The sequence below is a fragment of the Dipodomys spectabilis genome, unplaced genomic scaffold (assembly GCF_019054845.1).
Source record: "Dipodomys spectabilis isolate Male_0828 unplaced genomic scaffold, ASM1905484v1 ptg000015l, whole genome shotgun sequence".
NCBI lineage: Eukaryota > Metazoa > Chordata > Mammalia > Rodentia > Heteromyidae > Dipodomys > Dipodomys spectabilis.
This window is the reverse complement of record NW_024870692.1, coordinates 5,261,933-5,286,543: the sequence shown is the minus strand read 5'-3', so window position 1 is coordinate 5,286,543 and position 24,611 is coordinate 5,261,933. Positions and strand designations below refer to the sequence as shown.

The 24,611-nt window shown below is 36.6% G+C and overlaps 1 protein-coding gene across 1 annotated transcript in view; it reads right to left on the bottom strand.

Moving 5' to 3' along the window:
• Positions 1–24,611, bottom strand: part of Nkain3 (sodium/potassium transporting ATPase interacting 3) — a 280,286-nt gene that overhangs the window by 121,434 nt on the left and 134,241 nt on the right. The window contains exon 3 of the mRNA XM_042666127.1: positions 11,718–11,915. Coding sequence (XP_042522061.1) covers positions 11,718–11,915 — 198 coding nt within the window. The remainder of the gene's footprint in view (positions 1–11,717; positions 11,916–24,611) is intronic.

Here is a 24,611-nt window from a genome sequence, read left to right as displayed (position 1 = left end):
GCATTGTGCAGTATCTTAGAATAAATCTCAAATTCGGTGACAAAATGTCTTTTACACCTACCTGCTTCTCTGACTACATCTGTTAATTATCATTTCCCCTTATTGTCCTAATTATCATTTCCCCTTATTGTCCAAGATCTAGCCATACGAATATTTGTTTCTTCTGAAATATTTTAGCCTTACTCTTTAAATGATTTCATTCAGTTTAAAAATGCCATTTCCTAAAGAGATATCTCTCTGCGTCAATCTGAAAAGTAAAGACTAAGACAATTAGATCTATGTGAACCATCAGTCTTTTGCTGGGGTTGATATTTAGAGGAAGTCAAGAGTCAAAGTTTCCCTCCTCTATCTTTCACAAATAGCATAAAGGCAGTTCCACAACTTGACTGGTTTACTCTGTGAAGGCCCAGCTATCCGTCCTGTTAGAAACCTGAAAAGCTTCTTCTGACAACAGTTAAATAGCAAACTGAAACCACCCTTCAAGCTGGAGTCAAGTAATGAATGCTCAAGTGTCTAGGAATGGTCAGAACTCACACTTTGAGCCCCATTCCAGAGAGGACAGGGGCAGGGTTCACTACATCGAGAGGCTCTGTGGCTACAGACCCTAAGCCACACCTTCATGGAATACATCATTCCTTTTATATGACTTCGGAATGTCTACAACTAACTTGCCTGGTTGTCTATATCTACCTATATACAAACAGCTCATAAGCTAGGAATTATGCAGCATATGTTCTGAGTCTGTCATGTCCAAGACAAGCTGAGAAAAAAATGAAATAGAAAATTGTCTTCTGTAATAAACCTACTCAGAAAAAATATGGCAGATGAATTGCCATATTGTGAGCATAAGTGAATTGCCATGAATTGCCATAAGTGAGCACGAACTGCAGACTGAAGACATGAAATGTGGGCAGCATCCTACAACGCCACTCCTGCCATCCTCATGGATGGATCCAGAGGCTTGGGCATGCTTCTAGTACGTTTTCAGAAACAAACCAACATTTGATCACATAAAGAAGTTTACATAAAAATGAAACTAATATTTAAGGCCATAATTTTGATGTGCTAGTCATAATAAGCCTGTTTTTTCCATTCTCATTTAATATTCGGTCTGGAGATGAATATTTTTCTGACTACTTGGGATGGAGAATATAGTTTTGAAAACTATTAGTGTATGTCTTTCTTGTCTTATAGATTGTAGAAAAATGAATATGAGTAACTAACTACATCTTGCCTTTTTTATATTGGTTATTTTTGAGATAGGATCGTAGCACTTTATGCCCATGCTGGCTTGAGATGTGATCCTTCTCCTGCTACTTCCCTGGGTTGCTAGTTTATGCCACAGAGATCAGCTGATGTGCTTTCTCAGTTCCTGGGATAATAGGTGTGTGCCACTGCATCCAAACATTACTGTGAGAGGGTGTTTTGCTAAATTGTACTTCCAAAGTAGCTAGGATTTCAAGCTCAAGCCATCCTGTTTATTTCTCCCTTTCTGTCCCGGGGAATGGGTGATGGTGGTGGTGGTGGTAGTGCTCACTTTTTTTTTTTTTTTGTAGTGGGGCTTGAACTCTGGACCTGGGCACTGTCCCTCAGCTCATCAGCTCAAGGCGAGTGCTCTACCACTTGAGCTACAGCGCCACTTCTGAGTCTCACGGTCTTTCCTGCCCGGGCTGGCTTTGAACCTCAGATCCTCAGATCTCAGCTTCTTGAGTAGTGAGGATTACAGGCGTGAGCCACCAGTGCCTGGCTGCTGCTCACATTTTAAGAAAAATTCAACAACCTTACCATAACCAGTAGCACATTTTGTTCTGAAATACATAAAATAAGACAATGAATATATGTTCTCAAATATTCAAATATTTTGAATCTTGTGTATTCTGTTGCATAATTTTGTCTCTACTGTCCCTTTCCATAGCAATCATTGCAATGAAAAGGCTCAACTCCTTCAAAGAGAAAGATAAGATAGTTCTGTATGACAAGCAAGTAATGAGTCATTTGAAAAAAAAATACTGCTAAAATGTTAAAGAGTGAGAATGTGTCCAAAGTAGTTTCATTTAGTCTCTTATCAGTACAGCACTGTCTCCCAGCTGCTACATGGATGTACGACTCCCCTTCTCTGGTTGACATGCATGCTGAACCCTGTTTTGCTCTTCACCTCCTTTTTCATCTGGTTGCCAAGTGATGTTTTTGGCTCTGTTCTCTGAATTTCATTCCCACTGATATTCTCTAACATTTCCTTAAATACCTCCAGTAGTCTTCAAAATATTTTCTTTAGAAAGCTGCTTAGGGATGTAAGTTTTTAATTATTTAAAAATCTTACAAAAATTTAATTTACAGTAATTTTAGACTTAGAGGAAATTTGGAGAATAGTGCAAAGGATTCCATGTATCCTTTACTCAGTTTCCTCAAATGTTAGTGTCTTACACAATCATAACACAAGAGGTTAAAAACCAGAAAATTGAGCCAGAATGGTACTCATCCTTATAATCTAAAGTAGAGATTGAGAGATTTGTGGTTCAAGGTTACCCTGTGCAACTAGTTAATGAAAACTCATTTTGACCAATAACTTGGTATGGTGGTACAATGCCTGTCACCTCACCAAATTATGAAATCATAACAGGATGATCACAGTTGAGGCTGTTCAAGGTATAAATCATAAGCTATATCCTGACAATAACTAAAACAAACACAAGGGCTGGGTCACGGTTCAAGTAGTAGAGCACCTGCCTACTAAGCAAGAGCTAGTAAGCTCAACTCCCAGTACCACCAAAACCAAAAGCAAACGATTACAACAAACACAATTTTTTAAAAACAGGAATCAGTACTGGTGTGATTCTAGTTTTGAATCCATAGATCCTAATAAAGTTCAACAACTGTCTCTGTGGTATATCTTTTGATCTAGGATCACATACTGAACTTAGGTGTGCCATGTCCTCAGTGCCTTTTAGTCAGAAGGGTTCATCTCTCCTTAGCTTTCATTGATTTGTTTGTTAACAGCAGGGTTTCTCCAATGCTTTGATATGCTACACTGCATAGTGAATCTCCAAGGAGTGGGTATAACAGGACACTGTTAAATCTATGCATTAGCATGGCTGTCACCAGCTTTTCTTTTCAGCTTTAAACTGCTTCAATTCACACATCCTTTGCTCAAACGACAGGTTCCTCATTTCTTTAAAAGTCTTTGAATATGTTTTTCCTCCTCTGTATAATTTCTTTTCTCTTATTCTCATGTGAGAGGGAGCTCTTCTGATAGAAGTTAAAAACATAGCTTCTCGGTGTCTTGTCTCCTGTGATCCCTGATAGCATTCAGCAATATATATGACAACTTTTATTTGCTGTCCTAAGAAAATGTTGTTTGACTTCCCATAACAGACTGAAAGAGATAATATGGGTAGGATCACATGAAGTTCACCTCCATATAGCCACAGTACAAGCATACAAACCAGAAAATTAAGTCAGAATGATTATCTCCATCTTTCACCCCCTAGGCTCAAACCATAATGCATTGTATAAAGAGCATAGGAATATCTTCTTCTGAATCAAAGTGCTTATTTTCATCTATAAAAAACACAAAATGTGACATACAAAATGTGACATATTTTCTTCATGTCTTTTAAAAGAATGTTGTGAATGCTTTTAAATTAATTCTTGTTATTATGAAAACTTCCTTTTCTTAACCTAATAGTTATTCTAACCTAGAGATAAAGATGAAAAAAATCTGCCAACATCCTAATGACATTAAATTATCCTAAGTAAAATTTCATTAAAATTAAATTCCTTGCTTTAATATCTTCATGAATCTACAGTCACAATATTTGTCTTGATTAATTATTAAACAGATTTCAGAGTTCTATATTAATGGCTTTTGTGCTAGATATGGTTTCTAATTAAGCTTTGCATTTCTCTGATGAAACTGTATTTAAGTATACTAAACATCATAACTCACTTTTGCACTTAATAATCAATATTTCAGAGATTATTTAGAAATTGTAGGGCATTAATAATTTATGAAAACTTGCAAACATGTCTAGATAATCATGAGTATTAAGGATTAAGAGAATAAAATCTGTTGTTTGAAAATGGGATGAGATTTATGGTTGGAAGCACAAGTGTCTCAGTGATAAATCATTAACATAAAGAATAAAATCCAATCATATACATGTCATTTGGAGAGTTATGAAATAGAATTTGATCCTTAAATATTCATATGTTTTAAATGATTAAAATCCACAGTTGCCTTATCCAGTGTTAGAAAAACTGGTATTAAGTTTACACAAGAAAAATATCTATATTATATAAATACACATACACATACACACTGGGACATGATAAATTATATAGAACTCTAGACATTCACCTATTGAGGCCAAATGAAGATATGCATAGGAGAGGATCACAAAGGCTCAATAGTTATGTGCATATGATCATATAAAATAATATTTTATGAAATGAACTTCAGCAAAAGGAAACAAGAAAAATTTTTAATTGCTTTTCCTTTTGTCTTGGTTGGTTGTATTTGGGAGGGTAAGGGGGAGGATACAAAAAAGGTGGAACAAAGGGTGGACAAATACCACAGTGGTATTCACTGGACACTATGTGGAAAATGAACTGTACATGTTGTGGTGGGGACAGGATGGAAAAACTGGGAGACAGTGATGGAAGAAGAGACATGGTTCAAAAAGAATTATTTTCATTACCTGTTTCATGCAACTGTATTTCTCTCTATATCACCTCTACAATAATAAAAATAAATAAAAATTAAAAAGTAAAATAAAAAACCCAAAAATATCTATATAAGAGCCAGGAATTGTTATCTGTATTTCAAATGTTTCCAGAAAGGAAGTATATGAAATTTTCTGGATAAATACATGGCATATTGTCTGTATTTCTTGTAGAATCTTATCAATGGGTAAGTAAAAGCTACATACGTTTGAATTATAGTTATGAAAATTTGATTATTATACATACGTCTAAAAGTGCAGCTGTTAAAAGGATCAAAGAGCTGAAATATGCTGCCTAGGTGGACCTGCAAAACTATATAGCCTCTCTAGGCGTTGGTGGCTCACGCCTGTAATCCTAGCTATTCAGGAGGCTGAGATCTGAGGATTGTGGTTTGAAGCCAGCCTGGGCAGGCAGAAAAAGTCGCTGTGAGAATCTTATTTCCAATTAACCATTCAAAAATTGGATGTGGAGCTGTGGCTCAAAGTGGTAGAGACTAGACCTGAGCAAAAGAGCTCAGGATAGTGCCCAGGCTCTGAGTTCAAGCCCACAATTGCAAGAAACAAAACAAAACAAACAAAAACCAACAAAAACCAACTATATAGCCTGGTGCTGGTGTCTCAAGCCTGTAATCCTAGCTACTCAGGAGGTTAAAATATGTGGATCTTGAGTCAAAGCCAGTCTGGTCAGGAAAATTTTTGAGATTTTCCTTGAAATCCAATTAAACACCAAAAAAGCTGGAAGTGGGAGTGTCAGCTTTGAGCATAAAAGCTTAAGGATAGCAACACCCGGCCTTGAGTTCAAGACCCAGTACCAGTACAAAAACAAACCAAAACAAAGAATGACTCTATACTATGTAAGAGAAGCCAGATAAAAAAGCCATATAATATGACTTCCATCATTTTGTAGGTATGGCTTTAGCATGTTGTAGGTAAATCTACAGATAAGGAGCAGATTACTACTTGTTGGGGGTGAGGGGAAGGGCTAGTCTATGATGATTAAGTCAGGGGTTTTCTTTCTGAGGTGATGAATGCATTCTCAATTAACTGTAGTGAAAATTACACACATTTGGGAATACTCTGACAACTACTGAATTATACACTTTCAGAGGGTGAATTATATGGTATATGGAATAAGTATCAATAAGCCATGTAGAATTGTGTCCATAGCACGCTGCACAGACACAAATACTGAGAAATAGATGAAAATCATAGTTCACCAACCTGATACTAACTCCCAAACATTTCATTGATCAGCCAGCAACGTTGTTGTTTCAGAATACAAATATGTTGCTAAATATTTTTTTTGCAGTACTAAGGTTTGAACTCAAGATCTGAGGCTTGCTATGCTATGCTGACACTTTACCACCTGAGCCACACCATGAGCCCAGCTTTGTGCTGGTTATTTTGGATATGGATTCTCATAAATTTTTCTGGCTGGGCACTTTGAACTGAGATCCTCCAGATTTCATCTCCCTAAGTAGCTAGGATTACAGACATGAGCTAACTGTCTCTATCCAAGTTTTTGACTGTTGTTGCTATGACAATTATTCCTCTCCACCACAACCCCCTTTCAATATTTTGATTGTGTTATACATGATTTCTTGGTTGAGGGAAACTGTTAAATCATCTGTTGATTCAGTTTTTATGAGAATGAAACTAAATTACAGTAACTAGAGATAGTGTGTAGGGAGTAAGTCATCTACAACGTTGTTTCTGTGAAGCAAGCACTTTTTACAAATGCTTCAAGATTTGGTAAAGATGGAAGTCATGTATTTCATATAAAATTGAATCTCTTGGAGAGGGTAATCTAGGAAGAACTTGGGGTAGCAGAGTCTATGACTTCCTTTCTCATCCAATTACCTAGAAAGCCCAGCAGAGGGAAAACAAGTCTGATACATTTAGCATTTTAGACATATTGAAGCTTTCTACTTTTAAACAAGGAAAAGGTGACTGGGAAATGTTTTCAAGGGTGAAAGGTGATATTGTATATTATTCTATTTATAAATATTTTATAAACATACTCAGATAAGCATACTTTTTGTTATCTTCAAATGCTGTCAAGTCAACTCTGTGAACAAAACAAGATTCTCAGTCTCCCAGATTTGAGGGATTTCTTGAACTTGAAAATGGGTTTCAAGGAAGCAAGAGCTGCTCCTTTCCCATGCTGAGAGGCTGTGTTGTGATGGGGAAGAGAACCAATTCTTGAGTCTGTCTATGTAGGTTTGAGGTCCACACACTTACAAATTTGTGGCCTCAAGAAAATTGCTTAATCTCTATGTTAGTCTCCATTTTCCTGTCTGTAAAATGCTTATAATAATAGGTACCTTGTGGGTTATTTTGAGCAGTGAGTGACTTCATATGTTATAATGCACTTAAAGAAGCTCTAAGCCAGGCTCTGGTAACTCCCATGTGTAATCTGAGCTTCTAGGAAGGTTAACAAGGGAAGATCATGGTTCCACACCAGATGGAGATGAAAAGTTTGGGATACTCTGTCTCCACAAAAGGTAAGCTGGACCTGGTAACAACTGCCTGTCATCCTAGTGATGGCTCAAAAGAAACCCCACAACAAAAACAAAAAAACAAAAAAACCCACACTAAATTTAAAAGGAGAACATTCTTGATGTAAGGAAAGAAAAATTCTGACATGCTAAAGTTATTCTGATCTACGTGGTATTATTGTTAGTATCGTCCAGTGCTTATATTATAAATTGAACTTTTTCATTGGTATAAATGTATAGAAAAAGAAACCATAGTGTATTGTAAGATTTAGAAATATCTGTAGTTTGAGTATACACTGGGGGCTGGGTCTTAGGATATATCTTCTGAGGGTTTGGGTGGACTAATGCAATTTCATAGTTGTGAAACAAAATCACAATGTATTGTATGCTAATGTAAAAAGATAAAATATTAAAATTTTTGTCTGGCAGATGTGTACACAAGAAACCTCAGAGAGCAGTGCCTAATCCTTTTAATCCTGAAGGCTGAATAGTAGAGTTAGAATCATATATGCATGCTGGCAGCTATGAATATGGAGAAATTCATATTTAAGTGACAAGGACTTTTTGGTGGGAACGTATACAGCTTATTTAGATTTCCCTTTAGTTATGCTTTTATGAGACAGTCCAGCTCCTTATCAGATGCCTTCACATTGCTATAAATTTGGCTTTCTGATCCTGTGCCAGTTTTCTACACTGTAAAGCATTGAACACCATACAATTATGACTCTACAAAGAGGCTTAGCAATGTAAAAAGATTTCTCTACATATGTACAACTCTGAACAAACCTTTTAATACAAAAAATTAACAAAAACCTTTGGCATTTAGTACATGGTGAAAATTCTTTATACCTTAAGTAGTCTGAAATATTTTTTTAAAAAAATTAGCTTCCAGATGGCCAATAGACACATGAAGAAATACTCAACCTCCCTAGCCATAAAAGAAATGCAAATCAAAACAACATTGAGATACCACCTCACCCCAGTTAGAATGGCAAAAATCAAGAACTCTAACAACAACAGATGCTGGAGGGGATGTGGACAGAAGGGAACCTTATTTCATTGTTGGTGGGAGTGTAAACTTGTTCAACCACTTTGGAAAGCAGTATGGAGGTTCCTCAAAAGACTTCACATAGAGCTCCCCTATGACCTAGCAATCCCACTTTTGGGCATTTCCCCAAATGTTTACAAACAAGACCACACTAAAGCTACCAGCACAACTATGTTTATTGCAGCATTATTTACCATAGCTAAGATATGGAACCAACCCAGATGCCCCTCAGTAGATGAATGGATCAAGAAAATGTGGTATATATACACAATGGAATTCTATGCCTCCATCAGAAAGAATGACATTGCCTCATTTGTTAGGAAATGGAAAGGCTTGGAAAAATTATATTAAGTGAAGTAAGCCAAGCCCAAAGAAACATAGGTCCCATGGTTTCCCTTATTTGCAATATCTAGTATATGTATGAGTCAAGCAGAAAAGGTCAGATAATGTGATGTTAAGAAAATGAACCCTTAGATATGTATTTAAATGTTTTTTTTCTTTCATGCATTTGTTTCTAACGCATTTATAAGGTTATCTCTTTGTTGCTTTGTATGTCCCTCCCCCACAGTATAACCCCTGCTTTCACTATATTTGATGTCGGTATAATTTGTGGAGGAGAAGGGGAAAAACAAGTCGTTTAAGGATACAGGTGGACCCATTGCAACAATGAGAAGTACAAGTTGTCATGTTGAAAATGAATTTTACAACTTTGGTGGGGGGGGGGGAGGATTGGGTGGGTGGTGGGGGGTGGGAAGGGATGTGAAGGGTAAACAAAGGAGGAGGCTACAATGCTTGATAAGAAATGTGTTCATTATCTTGCCCATGTAATTGTAACCCCTCTGTACAGTATGTTCACAATAAAAAACAAAAAATAAAAAAAATTAGCTTCCACATTTTTTAAAAGTAGGGATTTAAAAACATGTATTTTACATTTCATATGTAGCTGCTAAATTATAGAAAGGCTAGCAATAAGAGAAGACAATCATATATAGAAAAATGGTAGTACATTACATTTATACATGGAAATGTTATTATAGACTCCTATAATATCCTGTTCAGACACCCTGTTATATGTCTGAGAGGAAATTATTGGCATGGAGCTATAATCTCTTTCCTTGAATTCAATGTTAAGTTTGCCTTTTTGAAACAAGAACACTAAAGATCTTTGCTTTTTTTTCTTATGCTTTTAATCTTTCTAGAAAATTGTAATTCAGACATTCTCTAAAACATGAGACATGCAGGTCAGACAATAGTAATTTAACTAATTGAATAAGTGAGGTAAGAACACTACATTGGTCACCTGAAATGAACCATGACTTCTTGTCTCTCTATAATGCCCTTCTTTATTGATTCTGGGTCTAGCCATATGGCTCCCTGTAGCCAATGGGACAACAGCAAACATTCCCAATGAAAGCTTGCTTAGTTGAGGTTTATATAGAACCTGGCTGCCTCACTGTAGGAGAGCTTTTGCAGAATGAGAAACTATGTTGAGGCAAATGAGAGTCAACAGCCAGCATGGACAGATGAGTGAGGCCACTTGGATAGCTTAGATCAGGTAGGTATCTGTTTAGAACTCTGGTTAGATGGTTCACCTGATCTGAATCAGAATCTTTTTTTTTTATTGTGAAAATACTGTACCGAGGGGTTACAATTACATGGGCAAGATAATGAGTACATTTCTTATCAAGCACTGTTGCCTCCTCCTTTGTTTCCCCTTCCCATCCCTTCCCATCCCCCCCTCCCACCCCCTGAATCAGAATCTTTTATATGAAGCTAACTGCCCATATTCCTAGCCCACAGAACTCTACGCAAAGAACAGATACTGTTTTAGATAACTACAGTTTGGAGTCATTTATTTCATAATAGTAGATAATGGATATTGTAAATAATAGCAAGGGTTTCTAAAGTTCTTCCAGAAACAACTCTAAAGTACAATCTTCACTCACATACCCCTTTTATATCTCTTGTTCATTATTGAGGTTTCATCTCTTAGTTTAAATCTAGCCAGATATATGAAAGTGTGGATGATAATAGCTCTATTCTATTTTGATCAAAACAATGACAAGTCTTTGGTGTGTCTCAAACACATATCACTCTTGAATATAAAATTACTTTAAACTAATCATCCAGCACAAGTGGCCAAACTGTGGATAAGTCAGTCTGATACAAAAAAATTTCATAGAACCAAACCAATACACTTTCTGTGATCTAATTAAGAAAATTCTGTTTTTTGTTATTCTATGTGGAACTGTATCCAGACAGCAATGCTAAGCATCTCTGGAAGGTTTATTTTTTGTTTTTTAATATATATATTCTTTACTGTGAAGATATTGTACAGAGAGGTTATAGTTACATGAGCAAGGTAACAAGTCCATTTCCTATCGAGCCATTGTTACCCCCTCCTTTGTTTTTCCCCTACCGTTCCTTTCCTCCCCACCTCCCTGACTCCTCCCCCCTCCCACAAAGTTGTAAAGTTTGTTTTCAACATACTGTCTTGTATATCTCATTGTTACAATGGGTCATCCTGTATCCTTATTTCAGCATTTTGTTATTTCCCTTCCTCTCCCGAAATTAGAAAAATATATATGTAAGACGCAGGACACTGGAATCAAAGACAGTGACAACAGGGGCTGTACCATGGGAGAAGAACATACGAAGAAACAAAAAAAATCACATAGTACATTATAACAAGAACAGCAAGAAGGATAAAATCTCTGTGTCCCTATCCTGAGGTTCATTTTGCTTAGCATCAGGTTATATGGTCATATGTACATAGCTTCTGACCTCTTCTGCTTGTCTTAGACATATACTAGTTATTGCAGATATGGGAAACCATGGGACCTATGTTTCTTTGCACCTGGTTTACTTCACTTAATATAATTTTTTCCAACTCTTTCCATTTCCTAACAAATGGGCGGTGCCATTCTTTCTGATGGAGGTATAGAATTAATATATATATATATATATATATATATATCACATTTTCTTGAGCCATTAATCTATCGAGGGGAATTTGGGTTGTTGTTGTTGTTGTTGTTATTATTATTATTTGGTAAGTAGTCTTTACTTGAAATGAGGTTTCTTAGATTGAACAAATGGCAGGGGGAGGGGGATGTTTCCATTGTTCTTTCTCTGGAAGAAATATGCATTAGAAGAATATGCATTAGTAGTCATTTCTGAGGTAGCTAGTGGATAATATGGGAAATGGTAATATTAGTTCATTGAGTTGTGTGGCTTGTATCTAAATTAGCAACTATAGCATATCATTGATTACCAAGAAGAAAAAGATGTAAGCTGCCAGTATATATGACTATTGACACCACAATCACAGCCGTAACCACAGTAATGCTTTCTTGTGCTTATTCATGGCACTACTTATCAGGTAGGTAGATACAAGATACCAGGAAGAAAAAAGTCCTGATCAGATAATGACACCAAAGCGAGACTTACAGAGAGCAGTATTTGGACAGCACTGTGGATGACCTCCATGTATTGGAAGCTGAGGGAGCAGCCTGTGACAGAGACATATGTGTAGTCATCCATCATGCCATGTGCTGATGGAGGCAGCACTCTCCGGACACAACCAGGCCCGTGTTCCCTCCACCATGAGCGGTGCACAGAGATGTTGAAGGTCATCAGGTCTGTATCCTAAGTGGGCAGGAGACAAGAGAACAAAGGACAGAATTATATCACATCACCGTTGGCTTTAAACTTGGGAAGAATTCAGGATAGATGAAACTGCTGACATGGTTTTCATCTGAAATGAAACAAAAGTCAAAGCTAAACATGGTGTGTGTGTGTGTGTGTGTGTGTGTGTGTGTGTGTGTGTGTACACCGTGGTATACACTGTCAGGTCAAATTTATGCAATGTAGTGATATATTCTGTGAATGATTTTAATGTGGTAAAATTAACCCACATCAAGAATTCTGATGTGAGACCTTCCACATATGTTCATTTATTTCCCAGCTGGGTGCCCGTGGTGTATCCTGGCTAAAACTGAGATTAAAGAGGTTGAGAAGAAAGGACTAGGTTTAAAAGCCTGGACAAAAAGTGTGAGTCTCCATCTCCTTTAACTAGTGAAATGCTTGACTAAAGGCCTGGCTTAAGTGGTAGAGCACAAGCTGTGTAAGCAAATAAGGTGAGTGAAAGCAAGAAGCCCTGAGTACTTACTCGTACACCATGCGTGTGCACACACACACATACACACACACACACACACACACACACACGCATTTTGAAACCTTTTTGCTTCATTCTTGTTGTTGTAGCATTGTTATTGATATTACAACCATCTTTGACTAATTGAGTGCTTTATTGCCTAGTAGGCATTGCTATAAGTGAATTACATGATTACACTTGTTTCTGGGTTTCATGGGGTCTTGGGTCTAGGAACTACTGAGATAGTAAAGAGTCTGTATGTACAAGTTCCATACACAAAATCATCTCCAGACTACTTAACATGCCTAATAAAGGATATAGGGAAAACATCATATACATAATTGTTCTGTTGCATTGTTTAAGAAATAATGAAGACAGGCACTGGTCGCTCATGCTTATATAATCCTAGCTACTCAGGAGGCTGAAATCTGTGTATTGCAGTTTGAAGCCAACCAGGGAAGTAAAGTCCCTGTGAAACTCCAATTAACCACTCAAAAACAGGTAGTGAAGCTGTGGCTCAAAGTGGTAGACCACTAGCCTTGAGCCAATAGTATTCAAGGTCCTGAGTATTCAAGTATGCAGGTCCTGAGTTTAAGCTCTAGGACTGACAGAAAAAAAAGAATGAGAAGAAAAAAAATCTGTACATGTTCAGTACAGATAGAATTGTTTTCCTATTTTATCATTTTCAATCACGGATTGGTTGAATTTATGGATAGGAAACATAAAAATATGGAAAACAACTGTATATTCTTTTATGTTCATGTACATAATATCAATTTAACTTCTCTATAATGAATAATTGCTCACCTAATAGATTTTTATATCCTGGTCCCTGGTATCTGTGATTTTACCTCAGATTACAATATAGGGTTTGGCTGATGTGATTCAGTTAAGATCATGAGATGGGGAGATTATCCTGAATTATCTGTGTAGGTCCTGACTGTGATTGCATGCCTTCTGATTAGAGGCAAAGAAAAAGAGGGAAAGGCAATGTGACTGCAGAGGCAGAGATTTGGGTAGTGCAGTCACCAGCTAAGAAATGTTATTGGCCATAGGAAGCAGAAGCAGCAAGGAATGATTCTCTTAAGTTTGAGAGACAACTCAGCTTTCCGAATATTACAAATGCTACTCAGTGAAACTCATTTCAGACTCCTAGAACTATGACAGAATACATTTCTGTTGTTTAACATCACATTTGTGGTAATTTGTCACAGCAATCCAAAAAAAAAGTGAGTCAGAGAAAGGTAAATAATTTTCCTAAGGAAGCTCACAGCTGTTAGTGGTGGGAAGGACTTGATCCTGGGTACCTTGTACTTTGAGCTGTATCTTTCACCCTATCTCACTACCTGACGTTTACCTGGTCAGCATGTCTGAACTGCTGACCACTCTTCCCATCTGAAGGGAGCCAGGTCTTTCCTTCTTAGCTGTCTCCAAAAAATAATACCACATTGGTGGTGGGGGAGGGGCGCAGGAGGAATAGGAATGGCGGGGTGCGGGGTGGGGGGGATGGGAAGGGATAGGAAGGGGAAAGAAAGGAGGAGGCAGCAATGCTTGGTAAGAAATGTACTCATTATCTTGCCCATGTAATTGTAACCCCTCTGTATGGTATTTTCACACACACACACACACACACACACACACACACACACACACACACACACACACAATAACACCACAGGAAACAGACCAAAGTAGCCACTGCTTAATTTTTTTAAATACGTTTTTATTGTAAAAATACTGTACAGAGGGGTTACAGTTACATGAGCAAGGTAATGAGTACATTTCTTATGAAGCATTGTTGCCTCCTCCTTTGTTTTTCCCCCACCATCCCTTCCCTCCCACCTCCGCAACTATACTCCTCCCATGCCTAAATTGTAAAGTTTGTTTTTCGATATAGCGTCTTGTACATCTCATTGTTGCACTGTATCCCTATTTAAACAATTTTTTTCCCTTCCCCTCCACAAATTATACCAACATCAAATACAGTGAAAACAGGGGTTATACTGTGGGGGAGGGACATACAAAGCAACAAAAAAATATCATGGTACCTTATAAATACATTAGAAACAATAGCAAGAAAGAAAAGAACCACTTGTATCCTTATCTTGGGGTTCATTTCACTTAACATCCTCTTATCTGACCTTTTCTGCTTGTCTCAGACATATACTAGTTATTGCAAATAAGGGAAATCATGGGACCTATGTTTCTTTGGGCCTGGCTTACTTCACTTAATTTTTTCCAAGTCTTTCCATTTCCTAACAAATGGGGCAATGTCATTCTTTTTGATGGAGGCATAGAATTCCATTGTGTATATATACCATATTATCTTGATCCATTCATCTTCTGAGGGGCATCTGGGTTGGTTACATATCTTAGCTATGGTATCACTGCTTAATTTTTATATGTCAAAATGTCTCCAAAGTTCTTTTTTTATTGTAAAGGTGATGTATGGAGAGGTTGCATAAGTACAGTAATGAGTACATTTCCTTCTAACAGCCTAGGATTCTGAAAGATGACCTTTGGCATAGGCTCAGTATCTCTAATCTAGACAACTGATGTTTAGAATGTTTCATGTCTGTGTGTGAAACTTTTTGAGTTGCAATATGGAGGCGCACATGCAAAATTCCACAACTGATCTCACAGGACAGAACACAGTCAACACTAAAAACTTGTATAAAATTGCTTTCAAGCCATGTACATGAAACAAATAATTTTGTGTTTAGGCTTAGCTCCAGTTTTGAAGATAATCCATGTATATACAAATATTCCAATATTGTTCTGATATGACTGAAATATGTAACATTTTTTGTCCTAAGCAGTGCTACTCAACTTGTATTTCTGTAATGTCAACTATGATAGTCTAAGATTGTAATATATATACATATATATATGTATGTGTATATATTGTAATTGTAATATATGTATATATACATATGTATAATATATGCATATATTATAATATTGTACATATTTATACATATATAAATATATATGTCATGCATGTCACACATATATTTTAATTTATGCATAGTATGTATATAAATATATATATTTGTCATGAGCAGTTAGTTGAAAAGAACAGATGAGAAAAAAGGATATTGCTGTGCAGATAAAGATTATTACAGCCTATGTGAAGCAGAACTGGGGGTGGGGGTGGGGTGATGCTGAAAAGTGCCTGATGGTGATGTCACTGCCCCAGGTCACAGTGCCATGGGCTGGAGGCGCAGCAACAGGGTCAATTTCTGTTGTCTTCCTAAGCCCCAGAGTCTGAGCAAGCTCTGCTGTCATTCCTGCTAGGGGTTATGCTGGGACAAGAACCTTCGTGGCCTTCCTGAAGAAGTCAGAGCCTACAGGCCAACTATGCAACCCACATAATACTCTAAGTACTTTGAAGCCTTCTTTGAGGACTGTCTCTACCTAATGGCATGGAATACTGCTCAGTTCTTGAAATTCAGGTTGTAATCCTGAAAACTTAAGAAATGCAGTGGAAAATGGAAAGCCTTTGAACTTGTAACTGGCTCATACTGAAAGTCATCAATGTAGACCTTGGAGTAAGGGCAGGAAGGGGGCCTGCCTTTCATTTTCTGCCATATATGGCAAGAGATTCGTGAGTTAGAAGCATTCCCATTGAAGGTTAGTGGAAAATGATCTTCTGAATGCTCAGATTTAACTCATCTTGAACAAGCCAAAATAATTTTATGTCTCCCATTACATTAATAATAAGGCATCATACATTCTTTTTTTGGTTATTGATTTGCTATTCAATTACTTTCACAGTAACAGCGCTTTATTGATAATAAAACGTTTCTCTTCATTTTGGGAAATTGTTGATATTCTACAAGTATCATTTGCAGTTACCTTCTGAAGGGAAAATATTATAGAAAAATAATTGCTTTAGCTGCTGCTGTCAGTTTAAGATGAGGCAATTTACCTACAGGCAAAGTTTAGAGAGGCACCTTGATTGCTCCCTTTTCTGGTCATCAGCTTTAATCTCTTACAGTTATTCTTGATCACTATAGAGAAGCTGAATGCTATTTTAATCTTGATAGAATTCATTAGCTCAGAATGAATTAGCATGGGCTCAAAATTCATAGCAATTCCAATTCTTTAAGCATTCATCTCCAGACAACTTTTCTGTAAGTTCAATATAACTTTGACTCAACTTTATGTTACACAAATGAAACACAAGATAATTTATGAACTAATCATATGTGTGTGTATAAATAGATAGATAGGTAGACAGATAGATATGTATGTATTGCACCCAGAGCTCGCCCAGCATTATTCTCCCTTAATCACTAGGACTCCATACATAAACTTTACTCTTCTTTGCAAATGACTATAAAATTTTGAAATTGAATATCAATAGCATAAAATCATACTCAAATTCTAAACTATGGTATGAAATTTTGTTTTGCTTGTGTCTGATTTCTATGCCTTTCAGTTTTGGATTTCAAACACAAACAAAACCATAACAAATGACAACTGAGTTTTTGAAACAAGGCATGCCAGTGGAAATGCATCCTACAGAAGACTGAAAGTATTTTTAACATAAATAAACAAATGCATAATTGCAGTGGACCACTCATTTGGTTGATATTTTGAGTTACCACGTAGGTTTGAAAAAGATGGGCAAATGCTGAATCATAGATCAACTAAAGTAAAAATAATAATAGAAGTAAAAATAATTTTAACTAGTTTGAAGGTCATTTCTCTTTTTATTCTTTTCTTCTTAATATATATTTTTATTGTAAAGATACTGTACAGAGGGGTTACAGTTACATGAGCAAGGTAATGAATTCATTTCCTATTGAACATTGATAGCCCTCCTTTATTTTTCCCCTACCATCCCTTTTCTCCACACCTCCCCAACTCCTCTCTCCCCCTTCCCCTGCAAAATTGTAAAGTTCATTTTCAACATAGTGTCTTGGACATCTCATTGTTACAATGCGTCATCCTGTATTTTCATACTTATTTCAGCATTTTGTTATTTCCCTTCCCCTCCTCAAATTAGAAAAATGTATATACAAGATGCAGGACACGGGAATCAAATACAGTGACAACAGGAGTTGTACCATGGGGGAAGAACAAAAAAAGAAACAAAAAAATCACATAATACATTATAAGTACATTAACAAGAACAACAAGAAAAGATAAAATCTCTTGTGTCCCTTTTGTGGGGTTCATTTTGTTTAGCATCAGGTTATATGGTCATGTATACATAGCTTTTGACCTCTTGTCCTAGATATATACTAGTTATTGTAGATAAGGGAAACCATGGGACCTATGTTATTTTGAGCCTGGATTACTTCACTTAATATAATTTTTTCCAAGTCTTTCCATTTCCTAACAAATGAGGTGGTGTCATTCTTTCTGATGGAGGCATAGAATTCCATTGTGTGTATATATATATATATTATATATATATAATACAATATATAGTATGGATGTATACACCATATAATATATATGTATATATACATATATATGTATATGTGTGATATACATATACACATATATATCACATTTTCTTGATCCATTCATTTACTATGGGGCATCTAGGTTGGTTCCATATCTTAGCTATGGTGAACAATGCTGCAATAAACATAGTTGTGCTAAACATAGCTTTAGTATGGCCTTGTTTGTGATCATTTGGGTAAATGCCCAAAAGTGGAATAGCTGGGTCATAGGGGATCTCTATGTGGAATCTTTTGAGGAACCTCCATACTACTATCCAAAGTGGTTGAACAAGTTTACACTCCCACCAACAATGCAGTAGGGTTCCCTTTTGGCCACATCCCCTCCAGCGTCTGTTGTTATTAGAGTTCTTGATTATAGCCATTCGAACTGGGGTGAGGTGGTATCTCAACGTTGTTTTGATTTACATTTCTTTTATGGCTAGAGAAATTGAGCATGTCTTCATGTGTCTATTGGTCATTCTTATTTCCTCTTCAGAGTAGTCTCTCTTTAATGTTACATGATAATTAAAAAAATCCTTGAGTAAGAAAGCTGATGTAGCTAAACATTTTAATTTTTAGAATTAAAAATCATAGACAACGGTATTTGAATTTGTGCACACATATGTGAAAGATACCAGAATAAAACATGTCACTGAGAACAAAATCTCTTTTACTTGCCCTATATCTCCTGCTAGTTACTAAAAGCAGGATACAAATTCCACCTATATCCCTCTTCCATATCTTCTTGCAAAGATAAAGGTTGGTCATTTGAGATGGTTTTAAGTCTTTTTCAGAAAGGGAAGAGTGACCAAGTAATACACAAAGCAATGTTTATTAACTAGCTTTAGTTTTTAAAATTTTTCCTATCAGGTCTTCTCTACTCCTTTGGGTTTTTTGTTTGTTTTCACCTGATGATAATATTTAAACCTGAATTCTAAGCCAACTCCTTGAGAATTACCAATTTCTTGAGTATCTCCCATGTATATGTGAAATATACATGTCAGTGAATGCGTATTTGTTTTTCTTTTGTCAATTTGTTATAAGGGTTTCAGCTAAGAACTCACAAGGTTAGAGGGGAAAATAATTTCTTTTCCCACATATATGATTGCCAAAGGACAGTTGGTAGAGCAAAGAGAAAATAGCTCGAGGAGAGAAGAACAGCTAGAAAATGAAATCTAGCAGGATGTGGGAGGTGTGAGCAAAGTTCTAGCAAGCCTGTTAAGGCTTTGAGGGAAAGGATTTGGTCATTATTTTTCTTTTTAATGAGATTTGGGAGTGGTGGTAATTAGAAAACAGAACAGTAGCTACAGGAACTGTGAACACGTGGAGAAGCTGGTGCAACATATCTTTTCACAACTGTAGAGTTGTGACTTGGAAATTTATTCCAGAATCCTTAACTATCTCTCATAGTTATGCAAGTAAATATTAAATGTTCATGAGTGCTTCCCTACTACTGTGATTCCAAATTTGTCCTCATGGTCTTCAAATCTTTGAATTACACAAAAAGGTTTCCGGAGTCCATATTTATTATGTGTTTTGGCATGGTTGCCCATACATTATTCACAGTAACTCTAGTCAAAGTCTTAGTGCTGCTCACAGCTCAGATACTTACTTCTTTAGTGTATACTACTATATAATTTCTCATTAATCAAAGAGCTACTCTTTCTCTCTTTCTCTTTATTCTTTTAATTATTGCTGTATTTTTGAGATGATATTTGGGTTTTAACTCAGTGCCTTTCATTTATTAGGCAGGGGGTCCACTATTTGAGTAATGCTTCCATTCTTTTTTGTTTTAGTTATTTTTTTCAGATGGAGTCCTGCTGTTTGCTTATGTTGGCTTGGATCCAACTAATCTACTTCTGTCTCTACGTCAATCGGATTACTGGGATGTGTCAACCTCTTTGGGTGTGTGGGTGTTTCTTTCATTACTAGCATATATTAACTATTAGAAGGAATTTCATTGTGGTATTTCCAAACATGCATATCATATATTTTGATTACATTCATCTCTTCAATTGCAATTTTTTTAAAATCCTCCTCCCTTTTTAAAATAAAATTGGAGATAGATTGAGGGTATAGGAAGAATGATGGAAGGTGTAGCACTTATCAAGATACATTGCACTCATAAATTGACATGGTGAAACCTCTTTTGTACGATTATTTAAAGATAATAAACAGGCAAATAAAAATTCTGGAGTTGGCAAAAACAAAGTTGGGTGGAATTCTATTTTCATATATGTACATGAAGTACTTTGCAGTCAGCCACATCTTCCTTCTCTCCTTGTTTTGTGGGATGTAATCTTGCTAATTTTATATTCTGTCTGGCCTTGATCCACAATTCTTCTATTTCTGCATCCCAGGAAGTGGGGTTATAGTTATGTGTCACCATGCCCAGACTTCTACTATTATTTTCTAGTAAGGATTCAGATAGTTTAAAGTAAATATGAAGATAAAAATCTTACCATTTCAATCAACTCTAAAATCAATTCTTGTCCGCCAAATCATTTCCCTTATTATCTCCAGAATAAGTTGTTTTTTTTTACACTATGTCAATGTTTCCTATTGCCCACAGATAGATAAAGGATTGACTCTTTGACACGACTGAAAGGTTCTTTCCTAACTCTGCTTCTAACCATCCCTCCATATTCAGTTTACTTCCCCACACAATCCACGCTCTGGACCCAGGCTCTTTCTATGTCCCAAGTGTTTTACAGCTATTGATGATCACGGCTGCAGTTCTGTTTTCAGAAAACACTGCTTTTCATTTTCATCATTCACCTCTATTCTCAGTCTCTGCATTCGACTCCTCATTATTCCGGTTACGGTTCCCTCCCACTTTCTTTCAGGTGTCAGCACAGATGTCACTTTCTTTTAACTTATCCCTAGGCCCTTCGCCTTGGTGGACAGTAAACCCCTCCAATGTGTCCCAAAGCTTCTGGTAATTTGGCGTCATGTTCTGTCCTCATATGGGTGGGTGCCACATTACCTTTAGATAATCAATTCTCCAACTTGCCTGACCATATTGTAAGCCAATTACAAACCTGCATTGTCTTCCATATGTCATGCTTCCAATGACAGACCAACTAAACTTAAAATATTCCATTATAGGAGTCACTCACGTTTTTCATAGTGCCTTTTATATAGGGGTGTGGATGTGTGCTGTGAGCTGGGGAAACCTTTTGTTTAAATATTATTCCATTGCGTATAAATACCCAACCCACTTTCTTTATCCACTAATCAGTCCATTAAGACACTTAAGTTGCTCCACTATCTTGGATATCGGGATCAGTGCTGCAGAACCCTCTTGAAGGGCTTAGGGGAATGCATTGAGAAGTCAAGAATAACTTGCAATTTATACCAAACCTTACATTTTTAAAATATTAATTTACCTATAGTCTCCTATGTCTTTCAGTATTCATCTTTAATTGTGTGTTTACATGTTTGAGCTGACATTGAGCTAATTTGCTCAAGGTAAGCACTCTACCACTTTGAGCCACAGCTCCACCTCAGGTTTTTGAGTGGTTAATTGGAGATAAGAGTCTTATAGGGACTTTTCTGCCTGGGCTGGCTTTGAACCATGATCCTCAGATCTCGGCCTCCTGAATAGCTAGGATTACAGGCATGAGCCACTGCTGCCTGGTGACATGTCATTCTTTATGTCACTTTGTCTACTACTTATAAGACCAGGTCCACAGTACAGAATCAGGGATGTGTCTGAAAACACCCTTCTAAAGCTTTGAGCATTTCAATACTGAAAATTTCTTATGCCAGGGATGTTCCAAATTTATTATGCTGGATCATGTATATATAATATGTAGATATATATATATAGTACATTAACAGATTATTTACATTTACATTGTTATTGCTGTATCTGAAAACAATGAGATTTGCTTACAGATGATTTCATTTTATTAAAACAATGTAACTTTCATTCATAATCTATAAATGTTAAATCTCTGTAGTTTACTAAGTTAATTACCATCCCATTCAACACATCTGGCTCCTCTGGCTTTGTGTTAATCAATAATTACTTGTTTACAATGTATGCCTTTTATGCTAATTGGGATTTTGAGACCATAAAATTGTGCACCTTTGTGCTTCATGCTGGCACTAATGCATTACATTTAGTTTGATGTATTCATAAATCATGCATGCATATGCATGTCTGCACACATTTTACCTAATTTGCACAACAGAGGTTTTTCTGTTCATATTTGTTTTCCTTACATTTATCATCTGGAAAGAATAGCCTTGTGTATTTTTCAGCTTAGGTATAAAAATTTACTTGCTTGGGAAAAAAGTTTATTTTAATGTGATAGAATTTAAAAAAAAAAGAAAAAGAAGAAAAGCCAAATAATCCTTTCTTTTGTTTCCTTTATGAAAAGTAGCTGGATAAATAGAACAATATTTGTATTTATGATGTACAAATGTGGCTACTAGTGTGGTTTTTAAATGCTCTGTTAAAGAAGAATGCTTTTCCTTATTGCTTCCTTTTCTCAAATAATTATGAAGTCTGGGAAGAGTCTGATGTTGCAATATTTACTGAGAGGAGACATGTCGTAGGGCCTGGGCTCCGTTCTGTTCCCTTCAATCTCAAGTGGCCAATGACCATCTTGGGTGGTTGGCTGTAGAACGCCTCTTGGAACTAGGAAGTTTCACAGACAATGACTTAAATGAATCTCTCTTGTTTTTTTTTCCCCCAGTTGTTGTCTTTACAAGTTGTGGCTGCTTTTTAAACAAAACATCCATACTTTTTTCCATGGGCACTAGATAAATTACATACTACCATCCAAAGTAGAAAGTCTGCTCCCCTTCACAGACCTGCCTCTATTCACAACATAAGCCTTCTACATGAGTTAAGTTACTTCCAGATTGTTTCTTCAAGGGATAATGGGCAGATTATTGTGGCTGTATTTTCAGTATCTGAAGTTCCAACAGCACGAGGTCACCATAAAGAAAGGTCAACATAGGAGACATGGTAAGTGAAGGGCCAACTGAAAAACTGACGAAGGAGAGTTTCATATTTACAAGGAAAAAAAGGTTTTCTACAAGTTGCAGATGTTTGCTCACCTCCCACTGTTCTCTCAAATCCCTCGGGAGTCCTGGAGCAGTGGCCATAAGATCAGAGACAGGAAGCATTGTTTTGTCTTGCCCTGTTCTCCTTTGTCCCAACACAAGGAGTCTTAGAGCAGTGCAGATTTCCTCTTGATGAAGACAATAATCTCACTATACAGATAGACTATACATAGAGATCATTATAAATTTAGGAATCTCATTAAGCTACAAGATCTCTGAGAAGGAATGCATACGTTAATCAGTGCTCATCTCTTCAACAGAAAGGTGATTTATAGTCATTGTTCTCTATTCATCAGAGTGTATAATATTTCATATCTTCCTTCCTTCCTTCCTTCCTTCCTTCCTTCCTTCCTTCCTTCCTTCCTTCCTTCCTTCCTTCCTTCCTTCCTTCCTTCCTTCCTTCCTTCCTTCCTTCCTCCTTTCCTGCCTTCCTGCCTTCCTGCCTGCCTGCCTTCCTGCCTGCCTGCCTTCCATTTATCTTCCTTCCCTCCCTACTTCCTTCTTTCCTTCCTTCTACATGGTACTGGGGTTTAAACATAGGACTTTGTGTTTGCTAGGCAAGTGCTGTACAACCTGAACCACATCCATAAATTGTTTTTTCTCTCTCTGCTTTAATATAGAGTCTTGGGTTTTTGTCTAGGCCCATCTTGAATAATAATCTTCCTACTTATACCTCTATGAAGCTAGGATTACAGGTAAACACTACCACACCAAGGCTAATTTCTAAAATGAGGATTTCACTTGCTTTTTGCCTGGACTAACCTCACACCATAATCCTTCTGATATACAATTCAAAAGTAGCTGGATTTAAAGTGTATACAAAAATGCTTGGCCCTCTATTAAATCTTTTCTTAATTAGCTTCTCTCTCTCTCTCTCTCTCTCTCTCTCTCTCTCTCACTTTCTCTCTCTCTGTTGTCTGTGTGTCTATTTGTCTGTCTCTTGTGTTTCATCTATATCAATTAAGATATGTTAGTGAGTGTGAAACAGTAGTCATTTTTGTATCATGTAGTTTATAGATACTGATATAGTCCGTACAGCAACACATTGAGCACCTTGTTAACTACTAGCAAGGCCTTTAGCATCTTGCTTATTAGTTAAGATAAGTATTAGGAGAGATTTTTTGTAGAGCCAAGACTTATGAAATGATGAGTAGTCCAGGATGTGCTGCAGCATCCCTGATGCTGGAGCACCCTATTGATCCTGAGTCCAACCCTGTTTTGGAATAAAATACAGCATTTTGGGAGAAGTCTGGCACTTCAAAAAAACAATTTGGAGACTTGCCAGAAATTGATCAATCAGAATATTTATTTTTCCTGCCATAAGGATCTTTTCTTCAAAGACTTGTTTCCTTCATGAAAAGAAATATGTCTAGAGGCAGAACATGCCTAAAAGACTCAAAACACTCTAAGGTAGTGACTGCCCAGGAGAAAATGAATGACAATGAAAACCTTGACATTTTTATTGTAGTGACATCATTAACAATGACAACCATAACAACAACTCCAACCTGTGCAGCAGGCTGCATTTTTGAAACCCTTAATCAACTAGAAAATTAAAATGAAATCTACCCATTTTTTTAAACCCTTGAAAATCTTAATTCACATTTTCTCATTTTAGGCCAATGACAGAGTAGCAGTACTACAATA